This window comes from Halichoerus grypus, chromosome 1, assembly GCF_964656455.1.
Source record: "Halichoerus grypus chromosome 1, mHalGry1.hap1.1, whole genome shotgun sequence".
Taxonomy (NCBI): Eukaryota; Metazoa; Chordata; class Mammalia; order Carnivora; family Phocidae; genus Halichoerus; species Halichoerus grypus.
In genome coordinates this window covers 122,569,907-122,594,124 of record NC_135712.1, presented here as the reverse complement: position 1 = coordinate 122,594,124, position 24,218 = coordinate 122,569,907, and the positions used below count along the sequence as shown (strand labels likewise).

The following is a 24,218-nucleotide window of genomic DNA, read 5'->3' as shown; positions in this document are numbered from 1 at the left end:
AGGTAGTACACACCAACAATGCATGACTGTCACTAAATCCATTTTACTTATTTTCTTATTTTGATCTATCTATATATCTAAATATGTATGAGGAGTCCAGAATAAATGTTAAAAAGACTGTAATTTGTACTATAAAGCTAACTGTGATATTATACAGAAGTGATTATACAAAAAACTTCGGACTTACCTGTTTAAAATTTATAATATAGATAGAGGAACACAATGAAAAGGAAAGGTTTTATCTAAGTTGTTAGATAAGTTGTTTTCTGTGTTTTTCTTACTGGATGAGTGGGGAAACAGGTAGGAATGAAAAGATGAATGAAAAATTTCAGTTGTTTGTAGTGCAAAGATAAGTAACAGCTGAATGAGACAAAGAATAAGCAGAAGGAGAAGTAGGGGCAGGTGTCAGATGAGAGTGAAAAATGCAGGTTTTTTACAACCTCTACTTTCTATGATTAAATTGGTGCGTATGATTGTAATAGAAATCAAAACTAAATTTCAACTGAATATGTACATTTATCTCTTCTTTTTTTCTTAAATAGAATTGATTATCTGAAGAAATGGATACTTCTCCCTCCAAAAAATATCCAGTTAAAAAACGGGTGAAAATACATCCCAACACGGTGATGGTGAAGTATACTTCCCATTATCCCCAGCCTGGGGATGATGGATATGAAGAAATCAATGAAGACTATGGAAATTTTATGGAAGAAAATCCAAAGAAAGGCCTGCTGAGTGAAATGAAAAGAAAAGGAAGAACTTTCTTTGGAACCATGGATACTCGACCTCCGCCAACAGAAGACCCAATGACCAATGATTTTGGACAATTCCAGAGCTTTGCAGAAAAAAATATTTTTCAATCCAGAAAAATGTGGATAGTGCTGTTTGGATCTGCTTTGGCTCATGGATGTGTAGCTCTTATCACTAGGCTTGTTTCTGATCGTTCTAAAGTTCCGTCTCTAGAGCTGATTTTTATCCGTTCTGTCTTGCAGGTCTTATCTGTGTTAGTTGTATGTTACTACCAAGAGGCCCCCTTTGGACCCAGTGGATACAGATTACGACTCTTCTTTTATGGCGTATGCAATGTCATTTCTATCACCTGTGCTTATACATCATTTTCAATAGTTCCTCCCAGCAATGGGACCACTATGTGGAGAGCCACAACCACAGTCTTCAGTGCCATTCTGGCTTTTTTACTTGTAGATGAGAAAATGGCTTATGTTGACATGGCTACAGTTGTTTGCAGCATCTTAGGTGTTTGTCTTGTCATGATCCCCAACATTGTTGATGAAGACAATTCTTTGTTAAATGCCTGGAAAGAAGCCTTTGGGTACACTATGACCGTGATGGCTGGACTGACCACTGCTCTTTCCATGATAGTATACAGATCTATTAAGGAGAAGATCAGCATGTGGACTGCACTGTTTACCTTTGGTTGGACTGGGACAATCTGGGGAATATCTACTATGTTTGTTCTTCAAGAACCCATCATCCCATTAGATGGAGAAACCTGGAGTTATCTCATTGCCATATGCGTCTGTTCCACTGCAGCATTCTTAGGAGTTTATTATGCTTTGGACAAATTCCATCCAGCTTTGGTCAGCACAGTACAACATCTGGAGATTGTAGTAGCTATGGTCTTGCAGCTTCTAGTGTTACACATATTTCCTAGTGTCTATGATGTTTTTGGAGGGGTAATCATTATGATTAGTGTTTTTGTCCTTGCTGGTTATAAACTTTATTGGAGGAATTTAAGAAGGCAGGATTATCAGGAAATTTTAGACTCTCCCATTAAATGAATACTTGATTATTATCTTGTTAACATTTAGTTATTAATAGGTACACTGCCATTTTAATGTTTACCTGTAAATGTCTTGTGTTGTATAACTGACAGAGTGGTACATAAAATTAATATATGCAGATGTAGAAAATTTATTCTAGTCTAATATGTTAAAAAACAAATATTAAATATGTGAAACACCATGAACCCAGTGTCTCTACTGTTATTAACAAAAGGTAATTGTGGTAGGATAATGTTAACTTTCATCACTAAAAAACATAATACTTGAGGAAATGACCCCTTTCCAATGGAACTTCTGTGGCCTTAAAAAAATGTTCATGCACAATGTTCTACAAATGTTTAATAAAAATCTTTCAATATTCAAAAATCTTCATTGGTGAAAAGGACACAATAGGGTGAAATGCTTAATACCAAGCCCTGATTTGTCATCTATTTACATTAGAAACTAGAGGTGACTAGGTTGGGTAAGGGAGCCTGAGTTGAGGCAAGAAAAAGGGAACAAAGGAAAACAGCTGGTTTTTCAATGACCATAGTGGTTGTCCTACTTTCAAACAGGAAATTGCTCTTCCCTTTGCTATGGCTACCTTAGGTAATGCATAGGAAATGGAAGTAGGGAGAAGATTGGATTCTAGACGGTCCATGCCATTTTGTGCCTGATGGTGGGAGACTTAATGTTGGGGCAGGGTCTACTTACCCTCAGTTTTACAGATCTTTTCCAAAACTGCCCTTGTTTATGATTTTGTAGCAAATCTATGTGTGAGCTGCAGTAAAGGTAATCCTTACCCCTGAAAAAAGACACTAACAGGAATCACGGTATAGCAGAAAATTGATACAACATGGTAACTTGAAATTCTTTTCAAAAGGGCATAAAAGTCAGTAAAAGCATATAAGGTAGCATTAATCTGGGTCTAATTTGGGCAATTTTACTAATTTAGCACAACAAATGTTGATATGGTTATTAAGCTATTGTTATTGTTATTGAGTTATTTTAACTCCAAATTCACTCTTCTGTGCTAACCTCTGTGATGCTATGGCTCAGACCTTGCAAATTATATTTTTCCTACACTGGCTGGTGTCTCACTAGGTTCCATCAATAAAGGGCATTAGAGGGAGACTAGAAGACAGGAGAAGGGGAGAAAGGATTTCCTCCTTTCCATTTGTTTGCAGTTTCTGTCATTGTTACCCCAGCAATAAGCAATATCCCTTTGCTCCAGCAGCAGCAACTTATCTCAGCCTTGAGCTTCTCCATCCCCCAGCAGCCTCATCATATCCCTCTTAGTAGGAGGAGGACCAGATAAACAGCATCCTTTCTGGGATCTGAGCTATAGCTCAGCTGGGTCATTCCTCTGAGCTTCGGACAGCTTATAGTCCAACCTTGACCCCTCTTTTTCACTTGCCCTAAGGGTGGTAGCTGCTCTGTACAGTTATCACCTCTGGGCTACTGCAGTGCTCCCTTTTTGCTTTTTCAGTCCATCAATACCCAGTACTAGATTCTTTCTGTTATAATATCTTGTGATTTCTGTCTTCTTGACTAATATGTCTCTAAACCTTTCCCCAAATAGCCCACAATCATTAGTAGGGTATCTGTGCTTTTGGGAAGATGTTAATGTTCAGATTTTCCAGGAATTACCAGACACTGGCTCTCAACTATCCAAACTGAAGAAATTATCCAAATTGAAGCATAGAAAGAAAAAGTTTTGAAAAAAAATGAACAGAGCCTGGAATGACCTGTACTAAGGATTAAGAAGTCTAGCATAAGTGTAAATGTAGTCTCAGAAAAGGAGAGAGGGGGAAAGGGGCAGAAAAAAATATTTGGAGAAATACTGGCCAAAAGATTTCTAAATTTGATAAAAGGAAACAACAATATGAGCCAGTAATCCACAGATCCAGGGAAATAAGTGAACCCCAAGCAGCATAAATACAAAGAAAACCACACCTAGAAACATAGTGCAACTGCTGATAAACAAAGATAAAGAAACAAAACTTTAAAAGCAGAAGAAAAAAAGACATATGACATACAGGAAAACAGTAAGACAGCTTCTCATCAGAAACACTGGAGGCCTCACTCTCGCCACTATTGTTCAACATAGTACTAGAAGTCCTAGCAACAGCAATCAGACAACAAAAAGAAATAAAAGGTACTCAAATTGGTAAAGAAGAAGTCAAACTCTCTCCTTTCGCAGATGACATGATACTTTATGTGGAAAACCCAAAAGACTCCACCCCCAAATTAACTAGAACTCATACAGCAATTCAGTAATGTGGCAGGATACAAAATCAATGCACAGAAATCAGTTGCTTTCTTATACACTAACAATGCAACTGTAGAAAGAGAAATTAGAGAAACGATTCCATTTACAATAGCACCAAAACCCATAAGACCCTCAGAATAAACCTAACCAAAGAGGTTAAGGGTCTATACTCTAGGAACTACAGAACACTCATGAAAGAAATTGAAGAAGACACAAAAAGATGGAAAAACATTCCATGCTCATGGATTGGAAGAATAAACATTGTTAAAATGTCTATGCTACCCAGAGCAATCTATACCTTCAATGCCGTCCCGATCAAAATTCCAAAGACATTTTTCAAAGTGCTGGAACAAACAATCCTAAAATTTGTATGGAATCAGAAAAGACCCTGAATTGCCAAGGAAATGTTGAAAAAAGAAAAACAAAGCTGGGGGCATCATGTTGCCCGATTTCAAGCTATATTACACAGCAGTGATCACAAGACAGCATGGTACTCGCACAAAAACAGACATATAGACCAATGGAACAGAATAGAGAGCCCAGATATGGGCCCTCAACTCTATGGTCAAATGATCTTCGACAAAGCAGGAAAAAATATGCAATGGAGAAAAGGACAGTCTCTTCAATAAATGGTGCTGGGAAAATTGGACAGCTACATGCAGAAGAATGAAACTCGACCATTCTCTAAGACCATACACAAAGATAAACTCAAAATGGATGAAAGACCTCAATGTGAGACAGGAATCCATCAAAATCCTAGAGGAGAACATAGGCAGTAACCTCTTCAACATCGGCCACAGCAACTTCTTTCAAGATACATCTCCAAAGGCTAGTGAAACAAAAGCAAAAATGAACTTTTGGGACTTCATCAAGATAAAAAGCTTCTGCACAGCAAAGGAAACAGTCAACAAAACAAAGAGGCAACCCACAGAATGGGAGAAGATATTTGCAAATGACACTACAGATAAAGGGCTGGTATCCATGATCTATAAAGAACTTCTCAAACTCAACACCCAAAAAACAAATAATCAAGTCAAAAAATGGGCAGAAGACATGAACGGACACTTGTCCAAAGAAGACATACGAATGGCTAACAGACACATGAAAAAATGTTCATCATTAGCCATCAGGGAAATTCAAATCAAAACCACACTGAGATACCACCTTACACCAGTTAGAATGGCAAAAATGGACAAGGCAAGAAACAACAAATGTTGGAGAAATTGTGGAAAAAGGGGAACCCTCTTACACTCTTGATGGGAATGCAAGTTGGTACAGCCACTTTGGAAAACAGTGTGGAGGTGCCTCAGAAAATTAAAAATAGAGCTACCCTATGACCCAGCAATTGCACTCCTGGGTATTTACCCCAAAGACACGTAGTGTCTTTGTCTTTACCCCAAAGACATGTAGTGAAAAGAAGGGCCATATGCACCCCAATGTTCATAGCAGCAATGTCCGCAATAGCCAAACTGTGGAAAGAGCTGAGATGCCCTTCAACAGATGAATGGATAAAGAAGATGTGGTCCGTATATACAATGGAATATTACTCAGCCATCAGAAAAGATGAATACCCAACTTGTACATCAATATGGACGGGACTGGAGGAGATTATGCTAGGTGAAATAAGTCAAGCAGAGAAAGTCAATTATCATATGGTTTCACTTATTTGTGGAACATAAGGAATAGCATGGAGGACATTAGGAGAAGGAAGGGAAAAATGAAAGGGGGAAATCAGAGGGAGAGATGAACCATGAGAGACTATGGACTCTGAGAAACAAACTGAGGGTTTTAGAGGGGAGGGGGTGGGGGGGATGTTAGCCTGGTGATGGGTATTAAGAAGGGCACGTACTGCATGGAGCACTGGGTGTTATACGCAAACAATGAATCGTGGATCACCACATCAAAAACTAATGATGTATTGTATGGCAACTAACATAACATAATAAAATAAAATTAAAAAAAAAAAGAAGGAAGACTGGAGGCCAGAAAAGAATAGAATGACATTTTAAAGTGGTGAAGAATACCACTCTGATGGCTTCTTATCCCCTATAGGATAAAGGCTAAGGTCCTTAACTCCTATAACCTGCTATTGCTTACTTTTCTAGTCATCTTCTGCTCCAGCAATATTGTGTAATACCTTTTCAATTGTGTAATACCTTTTTAAATGCAGGCCCCTCTATGTGGAAAACCCATCTCTTCTTTGCCTACTTATTTGCCTGACTAGCCTGACCATACAACTCCCCCTGTGGTTTAATGTCCCCCTATACATTTCTATAGCTGTATTAACTATATTAATAATAAATATATTTAAATCTCATTCTCTGACACTGGATTGAACTCCTTTCAGTTAAGACTGATCTTTAGATTTCCAGCACCTATTATAGTGCCTACCACAGAGTGGACTCAATAAATTTTTGTTGAATTAATTCCCATAAAAGCATAACAATACTCAGTCCAGAAATTAAATTTAGTTACCAGGGTCCACTAATTTCTATACTTCACAGTCAAGCTTGTGATTAGTTACTTCTTGTTGATTAGTAAGTAGGGCTTTTTTGTTGTTGTTGCCCTAAACAGTCCTACCTGGCAGTGATGCTAAACCAGATCATCCTCTAATCATTTCTAACTATAAGCTATCAAGTTTCCTGGGAAAGATCTTGAGACATGGAGGCTCATTTTCCCCTTCCTGTCTTCCCAAATCCTTTCCTTCAGGATTAATAAAGTGAGCTGCCTACATGTTTTTATCCTAGACAGATTAGCTATCCCTATCCAAAGCCCCGTTTCCAGTCCATAGGTCATAAGTTTTGGTCTAAATGTTATCGTCACATGATTCTGGCTAGTCCCTGGTCCACTCAGCACTAATTAGCAGGGGTGATTCCCATTTTTGGTTTGAGTTCTGCTAAAAGAGAGGAAGAAGAAGCCATGTGAATGTTCATATTTGGAAGTTGGGGAGACAGGGTGTATGGAAGGAAGTCTCTGGGACAACTTCCACCCCATAAGAACATGTAACTCCATTCCTTCTAAGTTACCATACTGCAATTTCATATGTGGCTTTTGCCTATCTACTTTCTACCCAATGCTTTCTTGTTTCATCGCTATTTCTTTTTTTCCTTCAATTCCTTCTCCTCTTCATATGTTTTTTGAGCTTTTCTTTTCTTTCTCTCTTTCTTTCTTTCTAAAAGATTTTATTTATTTATTTGACAGAGACACAGCGAGAGAGGGAACACAAGCAGTGGGAGTGGGAGAGGGAGACGCAGGCTCCCCACTGAGCAGGGAACCTGACACAGGGCTCGATCCCAGGACCCTGGGATCATGACCTGAGCCGAAGGTAGATGCTTAAAGACTGAGCCACCCAGGCACCCCTTTCTTTTCTTTCTTTTTTTTTTAATTTCCTGGTAAGAATGGGTGATGAGGAAACTTAAAGAAGGAAAACTAAAAGGAAAAAACATGTTTACAGGGAACTAAAAACCCTTTTAAAAGAAAGCTCTTTCCCTTATTTCTTCTATTGCTTAAATAGGTGGCACACAGTAGTCAAGAGATCTAGATCAAAATCTTGTGAAGGTTCTGTTCAGACCACTGGTTCATTCAAAATACGTATTCCCTTACAAAATAAAATCTAAACTTACAACTTCAGCATATTTTTCTGGGTTTATTTTCCTCACTTATGGCAGTGGTATAAGCTACCTGATGGCAGGAACCACTTTACTTGTTGTATTTGTATAAACACCCCCAACCCATCACATGTTAATTATGTAAGTAGAATTGAACTGAGCCAGGTTTTGCTAACAGTTTGTTGTATGATTTTGCAGAAACAGTTTTCACCTCTGGACAATCATTTCTCCAGCTTAAAAAATGAATATAATAGCATCTCAATCCATAAACTTTATAAGATGTGTCAACAAATAAAACTATTGTATTAGCTTGAGCTGCCAATAACAAAATACCAGCAACAGAAATTTAATTTCTCCTGGTTCTAGAAGCTGAAGTCCCACATCAGTGTGCCATCATGGTCAATTACAGGTGAGAGCTCTCTTCCAGGCTTGCACATGGCCCTTTCTCACTCCTCTCATGGTGGAGATAGAGAGCAAGCTCTCTGCTGTCTCTTTTTACAGGAACACTAATCCTATAGTTGTAGGGCCCCACTCTTATATCAGTCAATCTTAAGTACCTCCTAAAGGCCCTGTCTTCAAATACAGTCACATTAGGGGTTAGGGCTTCAACATATGAATTTTGTGAGGGGACAAACTCAGTCCATAGTAGCCATTATAAATATGCAACGGAATTTAGACCATTAGAATAAATTTGAAGTTCACTTACATTATTCACTTTGGATGCTAATAATGGGATATAGACATACAGTAGCTGTTGCCCAGAGTTTCATGGTTTACTTGCCAGAGCCAACTTGAAGCCAGGAAGGGGTGGAAGGTGACTGTGCTTGACCTTGTGGTCCTAAATAATGGCAACCAAACCACATACATCAGAACTCAAATGAATAATTTCGAAGTTAAATGCAGAAGAATGTGAACCCTTGGGACTTACAGTTAGGCCAGGATTAAAGAAGGGAAAGGAAGCTGTATTAACGCCTTAAACAATATTTACTTACCATCTATGTAGTTGGCAGTAGGGAAAAATACTGACATGGTTCCTGACTTAATGAGTTTACCATCTACGTGGGGATACGGACAAACTCAACAGCTTGTTTGGGGAAAATACCTGTGCTCCATGAAAAGTATCTAACCCAGCAGGTTTCCCTGAGGAGGCGACGCCTAAGCGGAGCCGAGCCACAAAGATGGTTCAGAAGGCATGAGGCAGGTTGAGGTGGGGGGCTGCAGTACTGGAGTGGGGAGAACCAACTTACTGATCACCGGGCAGGTGGCTGGGACTGGGCCGCTAAGAATGGGCACCCTTGGCACTGAAGGTCATTGTCCTCCTCACAGCATGGCTACCATAGCTGAGACTGGAACCTATCCACGCACCAGGGCACCTGGAAGGCCCTTAGACTCATCTTATTTCGGTTTGTGGCTCAAATTAACCGTACATCTTACATTTTTCTCTCAGGTTCCCATTTCCAGGCCTTTTGGTTTGTTTTTCATTTTCTCTCCCTGCCCCTAAAAACCTTCTGTTGGGCAAGACCCTCTTTAATGCAGAAACCAGGAAGAAACTCCCAGAACAGCTGGGGCTGAACTTGGGAAGCAGTAATTTCTGCTGCGGAGTCTCTAATGTGGCGCTGAGGAGGAAGGCCCAAAGTAATCGGCTACAGCAACCGGAGAGGCAAAAACGACAAGAGCCAGGTCAGGCCAGGCACTTTTCACCCTCTCGCTCACTCTCTGCTGGACAGCCTCAGTTTGATCCACGCCCAGCACAGCACTTGATTGACAGGCGGGCCGGCCCAATCCGAGCGCGGCGCAGACAGCTCTCGCTTCAGGGATAGGAGAGAAAGGAGCGACTGAACCTATCGGATTGTGCCGGGAGGGGGTTTCCTGCCCGCGCGGATCCGCCCACGGCCTCCCGGCCAGTCGGCGCCGGAGCCCCGCCCGCCCGCCGCGCGCGTCCCGCCCCTCTCCCGAGAGCTACGCGGCGGCTGAGCGGAGGCCTCGTGCCGTAACGGCCATCGCGGCGGCCGCGGCGGTCTCCCGGTGCCCTCCTCAGGTGAGCTGGGGCCGCACGGACCCGGCAGAGGGAAGGTGAGACGGTCCTGCCGGTAGGCAGACGCACAGACAGCCTTTCCTTTCCCCGTGCGTCCACACAGCCTGTTACTCGCTGCGTTGCTTCCTCTTCTCCGGCGAAGTTAGCCCCCCGGGCGCCGTCTGCCGGCCCTGAGCTGAGCCGGAGGGGGCGGGGAGGCCGCTTGGCCGGGCCTGGGCGTTTGCATCGCGGCTCCGCGCGATCCTCTGGCCAGTGCCCGGGACCGCGCAGCCCCAGGCCTCGCTCCGGCCGGCCGCTCCTGCGAGGCTGGGAGGTCGAGTGTGCGGCGCTCGCGCTCCCCTCTTTCTTTCTCTCCCTAAAAAGTCCTGTTGTCTGTTGTGGCGTAATCCGAGGCGGGGGAAGGTAGGGACGTGGTAGAGGAGGGGACGGGCGCACTCACCTCCAGCCCTACAGGAGGGGAGGGGGCCGTAACCTGTGCTGAGGGTGGACATCCTTGGGATGCGCCCTGTGCCCCTCCCCCCAGCCCCAGCAGTTTCCCCCGTTCTCGGGAAATCGAGGTTATTTTAATCATATGGACCTGCTGTAGTTTCGTACGCTTGCTTGTTGCTTCGGCTGTGAGCTTTTGACTTAAGTGTAATATATCCGGTAAAAAAAAAAAAAACAACAAAAACTAAATAATTGGTTTTGTGACGTTTTGTGGTGTTTTCATAAAAGTTAAATTTGCCGTTAGAAGCTCGGGAAGCTGGATTTTTTTAGGGCTGAGAACTGTAACATTATAGGCGCTTAGTTATTGTCGAACGGATGAGCTGGTCACCTAAAAATAATTTCACCCGTTAGATTTGGTAAGAAAACATAGGAGTTAGGAAAGAAAAGTTGAGAATTTCGAATCCCATCTTGGGTGGTGAGCAAAGAAGCTCAGTGTCTGGTCAAAACGGGTAAATGTTGCAAGAGGTATTCATTTTTAAAAGTCTTACTTTGGTAGATGGATGAAAAACGAACTATATAATTTACTAAGCATCTGGAAGCACTGTTCCTAAAATCTTAATCTTCAGCGAGGTGGAATGGGGAAATAATCCAAGAAGGTTTTGTTTGTTTGATAATTGTCAGTTATATTTAGTTCTTAAGTAGGCTCCCATTCACAGTTTGATAGTAACAAGGAATACCATTCACAGTTTGATAGTTACAAGGAATATGCATTGGTTGATTAATAGTAGTTTTCATTCCATCTTGATCATGGACTGTGGAATTTTCTTTTTTGGGAAAATTGTGATTTGGAGGAATTAGCTGTAATATCAGTTAAACCCTATTCGCAGAGTGCTGGAGACTCAGCTGTGCTTGTTCACATATTAAATTTTAAATTGCTCACTTTATTTTTCTGTGCATTATCTTTTAGTGCAGATTTTACCAGTGTTTTCAGGTCCATATAAATAAAATTTGAAGCATACACAGAATGTTTTGTTAGATACTGAATGGTACTTTATGCTTCTGGGTTTATTTTTCTTTTGGACCGTTGAGGACTTTCTTGCCAAAAGCTCAAGGTAGATTTAATGTGATTATTGTTATAAATCGCTTGTCAGGAGGACTTCATTTAATAAATACAGAATGCGTCCATTTTTTATCATAGTATCATACTTTAATAACTTTTACAGTTTACTTACCTTTATAATATGGAAAAATACCAAATATTCTCTACCTACGTCAGAAGACTGAATGATTTGTTATTTAGTCAATAAGTAAAATTGGAGGAAACTCGTGAAATCACTAAGCATTTAAGAAATTCTTCATAAATACTTGGGTGTGCTGTTTTAGGAAGACAACTGATACTTATTTTAAAAATTTATTTATTTAGAGAGTGCTGGCCTGCTCACTTGGGTGAGGGGGAGGGAGTGGCAGAGGGAGAGTGAAAGGGAGAGAATCTCAAGCAGACTCCCTGCTGAGTACAGTGTGTGATTTGGGCATTAGGGCTGGGTCTCATGACCCTGAGATCTTGACCTGAGCCAAAACCAAGGGTTGGTCACTCAACTGACTGAGCCACCCAGGCGCCTCAGGAAGACAACTGATATTTAAAGATTATTTAATTAAGGCAGTAATTCTATCTGGATGATCCTCATTTTACTGATTCCATAGACTGACTTTGTTTTGGTAACATTACACTTGCAGCTACCCAGACACAAACCTTGGTTTTGTCTTTGACATCCTCTATCCACATAGCATTGGCTAATTTTTGTCAGCCATTTTTTGGAAATTTCTTTGAGATATATTCCTTTCCACTAGCTTGTAATTGGGTTTTCTGCCTACCTTTTCTCTCTACTCATTATGTCCTGCCTTCCACCTTAATCTTAAAATTTTATGTTTCCCCATGTCCCTCACTGTGAAACCAGCGATAACTCCCTGTTATTTATAGAGTATACCTCAGAATTCCTAGTCTTCTAAAAGTCTGCTCAATACCTATTTTTTTCTTATGACAGCACTGTTTCTCTATGAGAGCTGACCATCCTAAACCACTCTATCATTCTCATTTAGAGTTTGTGTTTTTCTACCTTTGTCTGTTGAGAATTTGATTGCCTATGCATAGCCTGCCTATTCTTTAAAAGAAATCCCTTCCCCCCGCCAAGTTTCCAAAGTAGCAAATGAAGTCGTATTTTGTTGAAGTTTCATTTTTGGTCCTGAATTCAGTGCAGCCTTCCAGATCTTTCTGTTCTCTGTATTGTTACTTTCCTTTGAACCTGTTGCCCTTACTGTTTTATCATTCCTTTGGTTTTTTTTTTTAAGCTTATGTGGACTTGTGTCATAATATCATGGAACAATACTGTGGGAACATTGGAATTACAACCTTTTCGTTTTATAGGTAAGGAAAATGAAAGCCATACAGAATAACTACACAAAAATTCACACATCTAATGATGGTGGCAGAGCTGAAACTCAAAGCTTGATTTCCTAACTCAAGGTCTGTGTATTCTTTTTTTTTTTTTTAAGATTTTATTTATTCGAGAGAGAGTGAGCGCACAAGCAGGGTGAGGGGCAGAGGGAGAAGCACACTCCCTGCTGAGCAGGGAGCCGAATACGGGCTCCATCCTGGGACTCCAGGATCATGACCTGAGCTGAAGGCAGACGCTTAACTGACTGAAACACCCAGGTGCCCCTTGGTCTGTGTATTCTTTAAAAAACTTTTTTTTTCTATGTATTTCCGAAGAAGCTATACTATTTTTCTTTTTTTTTTTTTTAAGATTTTATTTATTTATTTGGCAGAGAGAGACACAGCGAGAGAGGGAAGACAAGCAGGGGGAGTGGGAGAGGGAGAAACAGGCTTTCCGCTGAGGAGGGAGCCCAATGCGGGGCTCGATCCCAGGACCCTGGGATCATGACCGGAGCCGAAGGCAGACGCTTAACCCACTGAGCCACCCAGGCGCCCCTATACTATTTTTCATCTCTTGCAATGCAGTTTTTTTATTGTTTGCTTCACATTATTTTACATTCTGTATCTTTACACCTTCCATAGATTCAAAACTTGTATGTGAGGGCAGTGGGATCTTCATAACTTGGATTGTTTAAATAATTAAAACTGATTTAAAGTCTTTTTCTTTGCTTGTTAGATGTATTAACAGCATTAACAAAAATAATATTCTCATCTCTATAGTTGAGTCCGTGATTCATTAAAAAGTGAATGGATCTCTTAGAATTTTTACTCCTGGAGTTTAGTTTGTTTGAATCTCTTAGTTCAAAGAGACTGGATATTTGGGTACTTTCAAAGTAGATGTGAACATTGCAGTGGTTTGGAGGAAACCTGCAGGGTTTATCACATAACTAAATTTAATGATCCAGTCAAATGTTCTTTTTCTCTTTTAGATTCTTAGAACAGCAACACTTTTACATTTTGCTACTTTGTCCTCTTGTTCATCTGTCAGAAACCTGAGTATTGAGCAATCTGTTTATTGAGCAAAATATTCTGAAAACATTTGTTCTTTTGGGAAGTCAGAGAGCTTTTATATATTTGCTCTTGACCTTTTTTTCCTCTTAACTCTGAAGTTTCTGTTACAGTGGCAGCATAGGGTTGCCTTGGTTTTTGTTGTTGTTTTTTTACACTTATGTAGCAAGAGTTGAGTAGTGTAAGATAGCACAGAAAACTATCAGGTGAAATATTTCTGGAAGGAATGTTTTACCCTTTGGGTTTTAAACAGGTTAGAAGCTGTTTTTCTATTTTTTGGTTGTTTATAATGGGCTTGTTTTTTGTTTAAATAAATAATCTGCTAAAATAAACTGTTGAAACACTGATTCTCTCATTCTTTATTCCTGAAATTGTACTTAAGGATTGCTGAATTGGACGTAAGTATGGTATGGATAATTCTGCTTTTCTTGAAACAGACCAATCGAATAAAGCAGTGAGATTATGGCTTTTAAAAAACGGTTGCATCTAAAGAGCTTTTTTTGTTGCTTTTTAACAATCAGCCTTCCAAAAATTTCAGTACGTATTTCCAAATCATGTTGTATTGGCAACAAATTTAGATAAACTCAAATAATTGATATAACAAAGAATTTAATATGCCCTGTATTTTTTGAGTATTCCAGCAAAACAAAAATTTATATTTACCACAAAAACATTCTATTAATTAAATGAAACTTTGGAAAATTTTCCTTAGAAATTCTTGATCGCTTCCAGGTACTAAATGTTCTTGCATGATAACATTTTTTATTTTTAGAAACATTTAGAATACTTTGTGTACAGCCCCTTCCCCTAGAATTCTGCCCTGGGAAGTCAGTTACTTTAATTTTTCTATGGGGTTTTTTTTTTTTTCCATTTCTTTTCCATATTTTTTTCTTCTAAAGGTTTTATTTTTAGGTAATAACTGCACCTAATTTGGGGCTCAAACTCATAACCCTGAGAACAAGAGTTGTGTGCTCCACTGACTGAGCCAGACAGGCACCCCTCCGTATTCTTTTTTTTTAAAGATTTTATTTATTTGACAGAGAGAGTGAGAGAGCACAAGCAGGGGGAAGCAGTAGAAGGAGAGGGAGAAGCAGGCTTCCCGCGGAGCAGTGAGCCCGATGCGGGGCTGGATCCCAGGACCCTGGGATCATGACCTGAGCCGAAGGCAGACGCTTAACCAACTGAGCCACCCAGGCGCCCCACCCCTCCGTATTCTTAAAAAGGCCTATAAGACCTTCCATGATTTGGCTACTTCTAGCTGCAACTCTTGCCATTCTCCCTTTCCCCCCCTTTTCCCTTCAGTAGCCAAGATTTTTTTGCCTTAGAACCTGTGAACATGCTCTTCCCACTGGGCAGATGGCTCCCTTTTGGCTGCTGGTAATAAAGGCCAGATAATTTCTCACACCAGAAAAACCCAGGGTTTGCGTTGCACTCATTTATTTAAATAATATTTCCAGGTGTTTTTTTCTTTAGTAAAAATAATTCTGAAATAAAGATCTTTGTATATAAAGCCTTAGATTTTTTTTTTCCCTTTGATTAATTCTTGTTGTGGGATGATGCAATTGAAAATGTCATTGATTTCTTTAAAAACTTGTTAAAGTATCATTTAAATTTTTTAAAATAGCAAAGTACACAAATTTCATTGTATTTGTAGACACCTATCCATCACCCAGATCAAGGTATAGAACATTTCCAGTGCTCCAGAAAGCTCTCTCATGTGTCCTCTCATTCACTATTTCCTATCCCCAAAAGTTAATCATTGTTCTGACCTGTATCATTTTTGTCTGTTCTTGAACTTAATGGAACCATAGAATATACACTCTTGTGGGTGACTACTTTTGCTTAATAATTGTGTTTGTGAGATTCACCTATGATGTTGGGTATAGCAATAGTTGGTCTTTTTTACTGATAGTAGTTTTCTGCTGGATGAAATATACAATTAAAAAAAATTCACCATTAATAGATATTTGGTTTGTTTCTAGTTTTTAAGCTATTGTGAATAAAGCTGTTATATATACATTTACCTACAGGTCTTCCACTGGACATACACAGTCATTTCTTTTGTGTATGTATACCTATGAGTATAGTTACTCTTTTCTTGTTTACCAGTTTTTGAACCTGCTGGGAGCAGCTTTCTGTCTCCATAGTAGTTTTCTGGACTTTCTCCCTTCACCATAAGACTAGTGACTCCCCTTGCGTTTCTTCTGTGTTAAATCTCTTATTTCCTGTGAATCATGTAGTTCTTTTTTTGGTTTGACCCCTCCTTTGGTGGAATATATCCCATAGTAGATTCCTGTGAAAGACTGAGATCTTGTATTAATAAAATGCCCTCTTTTTTTTGGTCTTCCCATGGGATTTTGCTGGGTAATGAATTCTGGGTTAGAAATAATTTACTTTCAGAAATAATTTACTTTCAGAATTCGCAAGGCATCTCTCCATTGTTTTCTGGCTTGTGATCCTTTTGAGAATTTTGAAAACATTCTGATTCCTGATCCTAATGTTTTTTTGCTTTTTTGGAATTTTGTATCTCTTGTATTCTGAAATTTCATGATGGTGTGACTTGGCGTACATCTGTTTTTGTGCGTTTTCTTGGATACTCATTGTGCCCCTCAAACCTGCAAAATTATGTTAGTCAGTTCTGGGAAATTTTCTTGAATTATTTCATTGATGATTATATTAGTCACCTAGGGCTGCCATAACAAAATAACACAGACTGGGTGGTTTAAACAACAGAAACTTATTTTCTGACAGTTCTGAATGCTAAGAAGTCCAAGATCAAGGTGCTATCTGGCTTCTAGACAGCTGCTTTTTCACTGTGTCCTTACAAAGCCTTTCTGTATAGGGAGTTACCTCTCTCTTCCTCCTCCTCCCCTTTGGGGGTTGAGGCTTCAACATGAATGGGGGGGGGCAGGGAGACGACACAATTCAGTCTATAATAATAGTTTCCTTCCTTTTGTTTCTCTCTCTGATAATTTTGTTATTTCTGCTAGTTCTGTTTGTATCTCCGACTAGTCCTTTGGTATTTGTTTTTCTTCTTTAGTTTTCATCTCCTAGTGTTTTTACTCTATATTATATGAGAGGTTTCGTTAACTTTATTTCCTAAGCCTTCTGCTGAATTTTTCATTTTTTCCAGCAAGATTTTGATTTCCCAAGAACTCTTTATTCTTTAAAAATTCTTTTTTTATAGAGAGTATCCTTTGCTAGTTTCATGGATACATTTTCTTCTCTAATTTCCGAGGGTATAAAAATGACTTTTTTTTTGCCCTTGTTTCTTCTTGGGGACTCTCTTCTAAATTGGTTTCTAACTTTTATGTTGCTTGAGGTGTCAGTAATCCTTGGATGTTATCTTGAGATTGAAAGCTTGAATTGATGGGGTCTTAAACGTCATTGCATGGTGGTCCAAGTGAGCCTTTTTTTTTTTTTTTTTTTTTTGAGAAAACCCTGATGTCTGGGAGGTATTTCCTCTTGAGGGAAAACAATTTTCTTGAGGGCTGAAGGTTTGACTGCCCCCTTTGTGTGTGTGTGTGTGTGTGTGTGTGTGTGTATAGGTATATGTGTGAGGGACTGGATTTCTCATTCCCCACTTTTGGTAGGGTACAAAGATTTTTAGTTCTATCTGGTGATCCCAGTTCAGAGTTGTGTAGCCTACCATTAGGTATATTTGGGGAGGAAACTTCTAAGGATTTAACCACTTCTTAGCTTTCACCCCGTCTTCCTTATTTAAACCCCTCTTTTCTCAGTTTAAGCAGTAGCAGGTGCTGCCAATTCCTGACTCTTGAGGATTCCAGGGTGTAAGTTGGGTTTTTCAACTCCTGGGTTAGGCTTCACCTTTCTGGAATTCACTGAGGTAGTAACTAGTTGTCCATCTGTCTTTTTAGGTTACAAAAATTTGTTGCTATTGCTTGCTTTCCTGTATATTTTGCCTACTGTGTTAATTTCCTTTAAAAAAAAGAAAGAAAACTTATCTGTTAAATCCACTATTTTAATTGGAACCTCTCAAAAACCTTATTTGTACTGCCCAAAGCCAGGAATGATTTTACATTTTTTAAGGGTTGTAAGAAAAGAAGAATATGTGACAGAGACTGTGTGTGGCCCACAAAGCCTAAAATATTTACTGTCTGGCCCTTTAGAGAAAAAGTTGCCTTACCCTGTCCTTGTTACAAAGTTTCTGATTTCCTTTAATAAGGCTGTTTCTAGACTACTACTTTACTCCCACTCAGGCTTCAGTTTGTAATCTTGGAACTTCCTGAAGCTCTTTGGGTTTTTTGTTTGTTTGTTTTTTTAAAGATTTTATTTATTTATTTGAGAGAGAGAGCACAAGCAAGGTGAGGGCAGAGGGAGAAGCAGACTCCCTGCTGAGTGGGGATCCTGATGCGGGGCTCAATCCCAGGACTCCAGGATCATGACCTGAGCCAAAGGCAGACGCTTAACTGACTGAGCCACCCAGGTGCCCCTGAAGCTCTTTGTTTTAATTTAGCCTAGTGCATATTGTGGAAGTTATGACTAAGAATTGGTAGGTTATACTCAATTATCAGAGATAGGAGATTTTTAAAGTAAAATCTCAAAGAGTTGAGGGGCGTCTGCCTTTGGCTCAGGTCATGATCTCTGGGTCCTGGGATCGAGCCCCGCATTGGGCTCCCTGCTACGCCGGAAGCCTGCTTCTCCCTCTCCCACTCCCCCTGCTTGTGTTCCCTCGCTGTGTCTCTCTCTGTCAAATAAATAAAATCTTAAAAAATCTCAAAGAGTAGGATAAGCAAAATGTTGAAGAAATGAGTCATGGAACATAGAATATATATATTTATGGATGCATTGTTCTTTGTCTTGTCATGTAAGTGCAGAACTTAGGCATGTATATTGTGAAGAATGGGGAAAGGGGCAGTTGTTACATTGACAGCAGACTCAAGTCATACTTTAAATGAGTCATTTTCATGAGCCCTCACTGTAGTTGGTAAATCATAACTGGCAGAATAATTTTGGTTCTAGGCAGGAAGCTGTTCTAGGCAGTAATACACATACACATACATGTATAAGTGTGTGTTTTTATACATATATGCAGATATATGTAAAATTGTATTTTTCTACCTGATGTCAGAAATGAGAGGGAGAATTAATGTAAGCCACATGTCACAGTGGGAGAAACAGGATTACATTGTTATAGGAAAAAAAATAAAATGTCTTCTTAATTTCTGGCTGCCAAAAAACTCAGTTATGTTTAGTCTTAATTGTATGAGCAGTCTCTTCACAGGTATTTATCACTTATTTTTTAATATGTGTATTTCAGAATTTTCAGGGAATATACAGACTCATGCTCACTTTAAAAAAATAGGATCATATGCTACATCTTGTTTTCTACTTTAGAGATTCTGGAATCAGCTTAAATTCCAGTATAGGCTTCATCACTATTTTTTGGGCATAGGCCTTTATAAGCCTCATTTTTCTCCTCTGTAATATGGGGATGATACCTAATCAAAGGATTATTATAAGATTTAAATGAAGATTCATAAATCCATTTGGCTGCTAAGTAGTGTTTGGTGCACATTAAGGGCTTTAGAATCATTTTTTAGAGGTAAAATAACTGGTTTCAGAATATGTTTTTGATGTTGCCGTTGCCAGACTGCTCTTCAGAAAAACATCAATTTACACATTTAACGACAAATAGTGTTCCTTTTTTATTTTATTTTATTTTATTTATTTATTTGAGAGAGAGAATGAGATAGAGAGAGAGAGCATGAGAGGGGGGAGGGTCAGAGGGAGGAGCAGACTCCCTGCCGAGCAGGGAGCCTGATGCGGGACTCGATCCCGGGACTCCAGGATCATGACCTGAGCTGAAGGCAGTCGCTTAACCAACTGAGCCACCCAGGCGCCCGACAAATAGTGTTCCTTAACAGCATTATTATTCTAATTTTTGCCAACCATGTAGGCAAAAAACTGACAGAACTAAAAGAATTCAATAAATCCATAAGCAACATATGAGATATTTTAGCATACCCTCTTCTGTGTAATTAGTAGAACACTAAGGCAAAAAAAAAAAATCAGATTTGAACAACATCAGTAACAAATGAGTCTAACTGATATGCATATAACATTTCACCCAGCACTTGCAGATTACAGATTTTTTTCCAGTGCCTGTGGAAATTTTCCCCAAATTGACATATGCTGGACCATAAAAAAACATGGAAATAATTAATTCTAGAGTATGTGCTCTGACATGTTGGAATTAAGCCAGAAATTAATTACAAAAAATAACTAGAAGATTGTCAGCTATTTGGAAACTAAACAATATACTTCTAAGTAACCCAGGAATTAAAGAAATAATATGCAACTGTTTTGAACTGAGTGATGAAAATATGATATAACTTAAGGGATATATAGGTAAGTCATAGTTAAAGCAAAGTGCAGAGCCTTAAAATGTGTGTGTAAGAATAAAGGATAAAAATAATTGAAAGGACTTCTGAGTAAAGATGGATAAGTGAAAGATGCATTTACTCCCCTCCAAAGCCCACCAAGGTGATAATAAAGGTTATTTTTTTTTTTAAAGATTTTATTTATTTATTTGACAGAGAGAGACATCGAGAGAAGGAACACAAGCAGGGGGAGTGGGAGGGGGAGAAGCAGGCTTCCCGCCGAGCAGGGAGCCCGATGTGGGGCTTGATCCCAGGACCCTGGGACCATGACCTGAGCCGAAGGCAGCTGCTTAACGACTGAGCCACCCAGGCACCCCATAAAGTTTACTTTAGAAGATTTGAACTACACAGGTAAAGAGAATGGAAGAAACAATAAAATTTGGAAGCTGGAAAGCAAACAGACTGATAGAAACTTCCTAGTAGGCTTAAAAATGTTCAGTCCTAAACTGGAAATAGAAAAAATGGAAAAGAATACTCAGGTTCATGAATTGGCAGCATCAGGTACTTTTGTTGAAGAGGGGGTGAGAGTGTTGCTAAAAATAGAAAGATTGCTTGAAAGTCTGTTTAAGTAGCAGCTCAGTCATAATAACCGAAAGGTAGAAAGAAACCAAATGTCCAGCAACTGATAAATGTATGAATAAAATGCAAATCCACATAATGGAATACTGTTTGGAATAAATAGAATGAAGTTTTGATACATATTTTAACATGAATGAACCTTGAAGGCATGCGAAGTGAAAGAAGCCAATCACAGAAGACCACAGATTTAGGATTCCATTTGTATGAAATGTCCAGAAAAAGCAAATATATAGAGACAGAGAGTAAATTAATGGTTGCCTGGGGATTGGAGTAGGGGAGATTAGAAGGAAATGGGAAATGACTGCTCAAGGGTATGGGCTTCTTTTTGGTGGAATAAAGATGTTCTAAAATCTATTGTGATTGTGGCACAACTCTGTGAATATAGTAAAACCATTGAATTGTATGCTTTAAATGGGTCAGTTGCATAGTGAGTTGTATCTCAAGCAAAAAAAAAAAAAAGGCAAAAAAGGCGCTCAAACCTAGATCTCTTCATCAATTTGTATAGCTAAGTGCTTGCCTTCTTTATTGTCCCAGCAGAAGACTGAAGATTTATCCTCTGAGAGGACAAAACAGAGTGTTTCTGAGAGAGGGGTGGGCACTAGACATAATCGAAGACCAGGTGTCCTATAGAAAACATCTGAATTAAGTAAATGTACTCAATATTGGGACTTTTACCAAGGCCTCTTCTCCTATATTGCTCCCAGGATTCTGGCAATCAAGTAACAACTTAGAAGATGCTTCTCTTAACCAGCCCAAGGGGATAAGTTGTAAGTTATTCACAATCAGCTTTTAGGGCCCTACTTTTGTTCTACTTTATTTTATTTTCTTAACCAATAAGCATTTATTGAGCAACTACCAAATGTAAACCTTATGCTTAGTGCTGTGGGGGATATCAAAGAAATAGAAGACTCTTGTTTTGCAGGAGTTCATAATCTAGCATTCATTAAAGAACAGTCCTAAGAAATATATTCACAAAAACAGATTTAAGAGATGTCTTACCAAGAGTGCTCAGTAAATAATTGGGGTTGATGGAAGGCAAGTGAGGTAAGTATAATCAATAAAGAAATGATATTCTGGATATTAGTAAATTTTTTATAAATTCACTTGCTGAATAGGCTGATGATATCCATATGTACAATGAGGGCTTCCACATTTTCCATTAACTTTGTATCTTGGAAATTAACAGTCAAGTCTTTTGTTACCTGGGGAGTCATCCCCACCAATTTGTCACTTAAAATACATGGCTCAGGGCACTCCAGAAACACTCCTTTGGACACTGAATTCTCAATTTGTCTTACATCTAGCTAAATAAAAGATTCTTTTGCTGTAGTAGCAGGCAGTAATCAACTATGACAGGCACCCTGTCCTAAAAATGCTGCTCCATCGCTTAGATTTTTCCCTGGTCTGGACACTTTTTCAGAGCTTGATCTGCATACTGGAATAGGATTTCTACCATCTGATCTGTAACCACAGCTTTTGCTTACTGGCATCCCCTGATAATCCCACTACTGCTTTTGCTTTTCCTTCATGGAAAGACTATGTAAGAGCCAGGGCTTCTGTAAGACAGTCTTGTTTCAGGAGATGATCCACTCTCTCCACCTTCTCGGCATCATCACATAAACAGATTTTGTCCCTAAAGAAAAGATTTGACAGTCATAGCTACTAGTGGATTGATAAGCCTTCTTTCCAACCACAGGCAATGCCTAGTTAACATTTCCTCTGGTGGCTAGTGATTTGAAATGGCTGCTGTTATAGACCACCTGAACTTCTGAGATCTCCACTGTTTCCAGTTCCTCTTGAGTCTGCTGATCAATCACATGGAACTTCTTCACACTGTCCAAGAGCACAACTGTACGTGAGTTTATTCAAGTAAAGTTGATGAGGTCATGGTATAGGTGAAGATGCTTTTGTTTATAAGTAAGATATATTGCTCCAGATTCATCTTTTAACCAGTAGCAGATGAATAACATCTCTGCAAAAGTCAAGCATGGGATTCACGTAATTATGCACTGCCATGAAGTGCCAGGCCAGCAGTGGAACATGGAGAATCTGTCCGTAGGGAAAAGTCACCTACACTTTCAAGGATTGTTTCAATCCAATGATCAGTATCTTTGTTAAGAATGCCATGACCAAGGAAAACTGTGTGATGGGATGATCTTTCAACTTAGGCTTAGAGGGGAGAGGCTCAATACAGCGAACTTCACCCTTGGAACCACTGAACAGACCCTACATTCACATGTTCTCACTCCCATCACTTTCTTAAATGTCAATTCAAAGGGTGCCTGGGTGGCTCAGTCTGTTAAGCATCTGCCTTTGGCTCAGGTCATGATCTCGGAGTCTCGGGATCAAGCCCTGAGTTGGGTTCCCTGCTCAGCGGGGAGTCTGCTTCTCCCTCTCCCTCTGCCCCTCCCTCTTCTCCTGCTCTCTCTCACTTGCTCATTCTCTCTCTCTCTCTCAAATAATAATATGTCTTTAAACGTCAATTTAAAAACAGAGCTTCTGCTGTCATTGCAAATTGTAAGAGTTGTATAATCTGTAAACTTAATATGCAATATTGCTGTTCCTGGAGGATGAACATCTCATTGATCTTAGAAGAAGTTTTCCATTGGCCAAATCCCACATCATGATATGTCCTTTAGCAAAGCCACAGAGAAGTCTTGAGTAGTCATTGCTGATACTCAAGGCAGAAATGGGTCCATACTGACCTCCAACACTAGTGTTACCCAGACAGTTGCAAAGGTTGATTCTGATCACATATTAAAGCCAGTCCAGGAGATGTACCCACTGCTATCAGACTGGACACTGCAATTTCAGTAGGCAAGCCAGCATCCACTTTGTCAGCTGCAGACACTACCTGGTCAGAATTTCCCTTCAAAAATGAATGTCACGTAACTGACTGATGGGATGAAAAAGAATCTGGTAATTTTTTCTTCCTTTTTAAGTTGGTACTATCTCCACTATCTGAAGTTGCCATAGACAAAGTATCATAGGAGTGAGAATCAATAGTATCAATGTTTAACAATGTAGGATCCTCAAGAACAAAAGACTCCTCTTCATCATCAGTCTGAGTATGCTTTCCAGTGTTGGAGGAGTATCATCTTGAGGAATATCAAAGTCCGTGTCATCAATCAGATCATTTTTGAACTCCAGTTCATTGTCTAGATCTATGTAAGAGAATTTTGAAAGCAAAACTTCAAGATTGAAAGACTTACTCAGCTCTTCTTCAGCAGTCTTGGCACAGAGGCTCTGTTCCACATTTTTGTGGTCTGGTTCATTTTCCATAATTACTTTTGATAATTGTAATTCAATCCAAGCAAGTTTTTGTTTGTTTTTTTGTTTGTTTTGTTTTGATTTTTGGCCTTAGATCATGATCTGAATGATGATTTCTGTGCTTGCAGCCATTCTAGCCCAGGACCTTTTATTTTGTTTTAAGTAATCTCTATGCCAAACGTGGGGCTTGAACTCACCATCCTGAGATCAAAAGTCACATGCTCTACCAACAGCCAGCTAGGCTGCCCCTAGGGCCCTACTTTTAAATATTAGCAGACAGTCAAGGATCATCAGGGTTCATGAAGAAAACTTTTAATATAAGAGACCAAAAAAAAAATTTTTTT

At 39.4% G+C, this 24,218-nt stretch overlaps 2 protein-coding genes across 6 annotated transcripts in view; both read left to right on the top strand.

Annotated features, from left to right (window-relative positions):
* The window catches only part of SLC35G2 (solute carrier family 35 member G2), a 39,050-nt gene extending 37,063 nt beyond the window's left edge, over positions 1–1,987 (top strand). For both annotated transcript variants that reach the window (XM_036080955.2, XM_036080957.1), the window contains exon 2: positions 543–1,987. In XM_036080955.2, coding sequence (XP_035936848.1) covers positions 561–1,799 — 1,239 coding nt within the window. In that variant the 5' untranslated portion in view covers positions 543–560 and the 3' untranslated portion in view covers positions 1,800–1,987. The remainder of the gene's footprint in view (positions 1–542) is intronic.
* Positions 1,988–9,588: 7,601 nt separating this feature from the next.
* Positions 9,589–24,218, top strand: part of NCK1 (NCK adaptor protein 1) — a 72,359-nt gene continuing 57,729 nt past the window's right edge. The window contains exons 1-2 of one of the 4 annotated variants that reach the window (XM_078071506.1): positions 21,309–21,371; positions 22,301–22,455. The gene's annotated coding sequence lies outside the window, so the exon portion shown is untranslated. Of the gene's footprint in view, positions 9,735–12,564; positions 12,644–21,308; positions 21,372–22,300; positions 22,456–24,218 lie in introns of those variants that run through there. The other 3 variants (XM_036080949.2, XM_036080948.2, XM_036080953.2) reach the window with 3 other exon arrangements.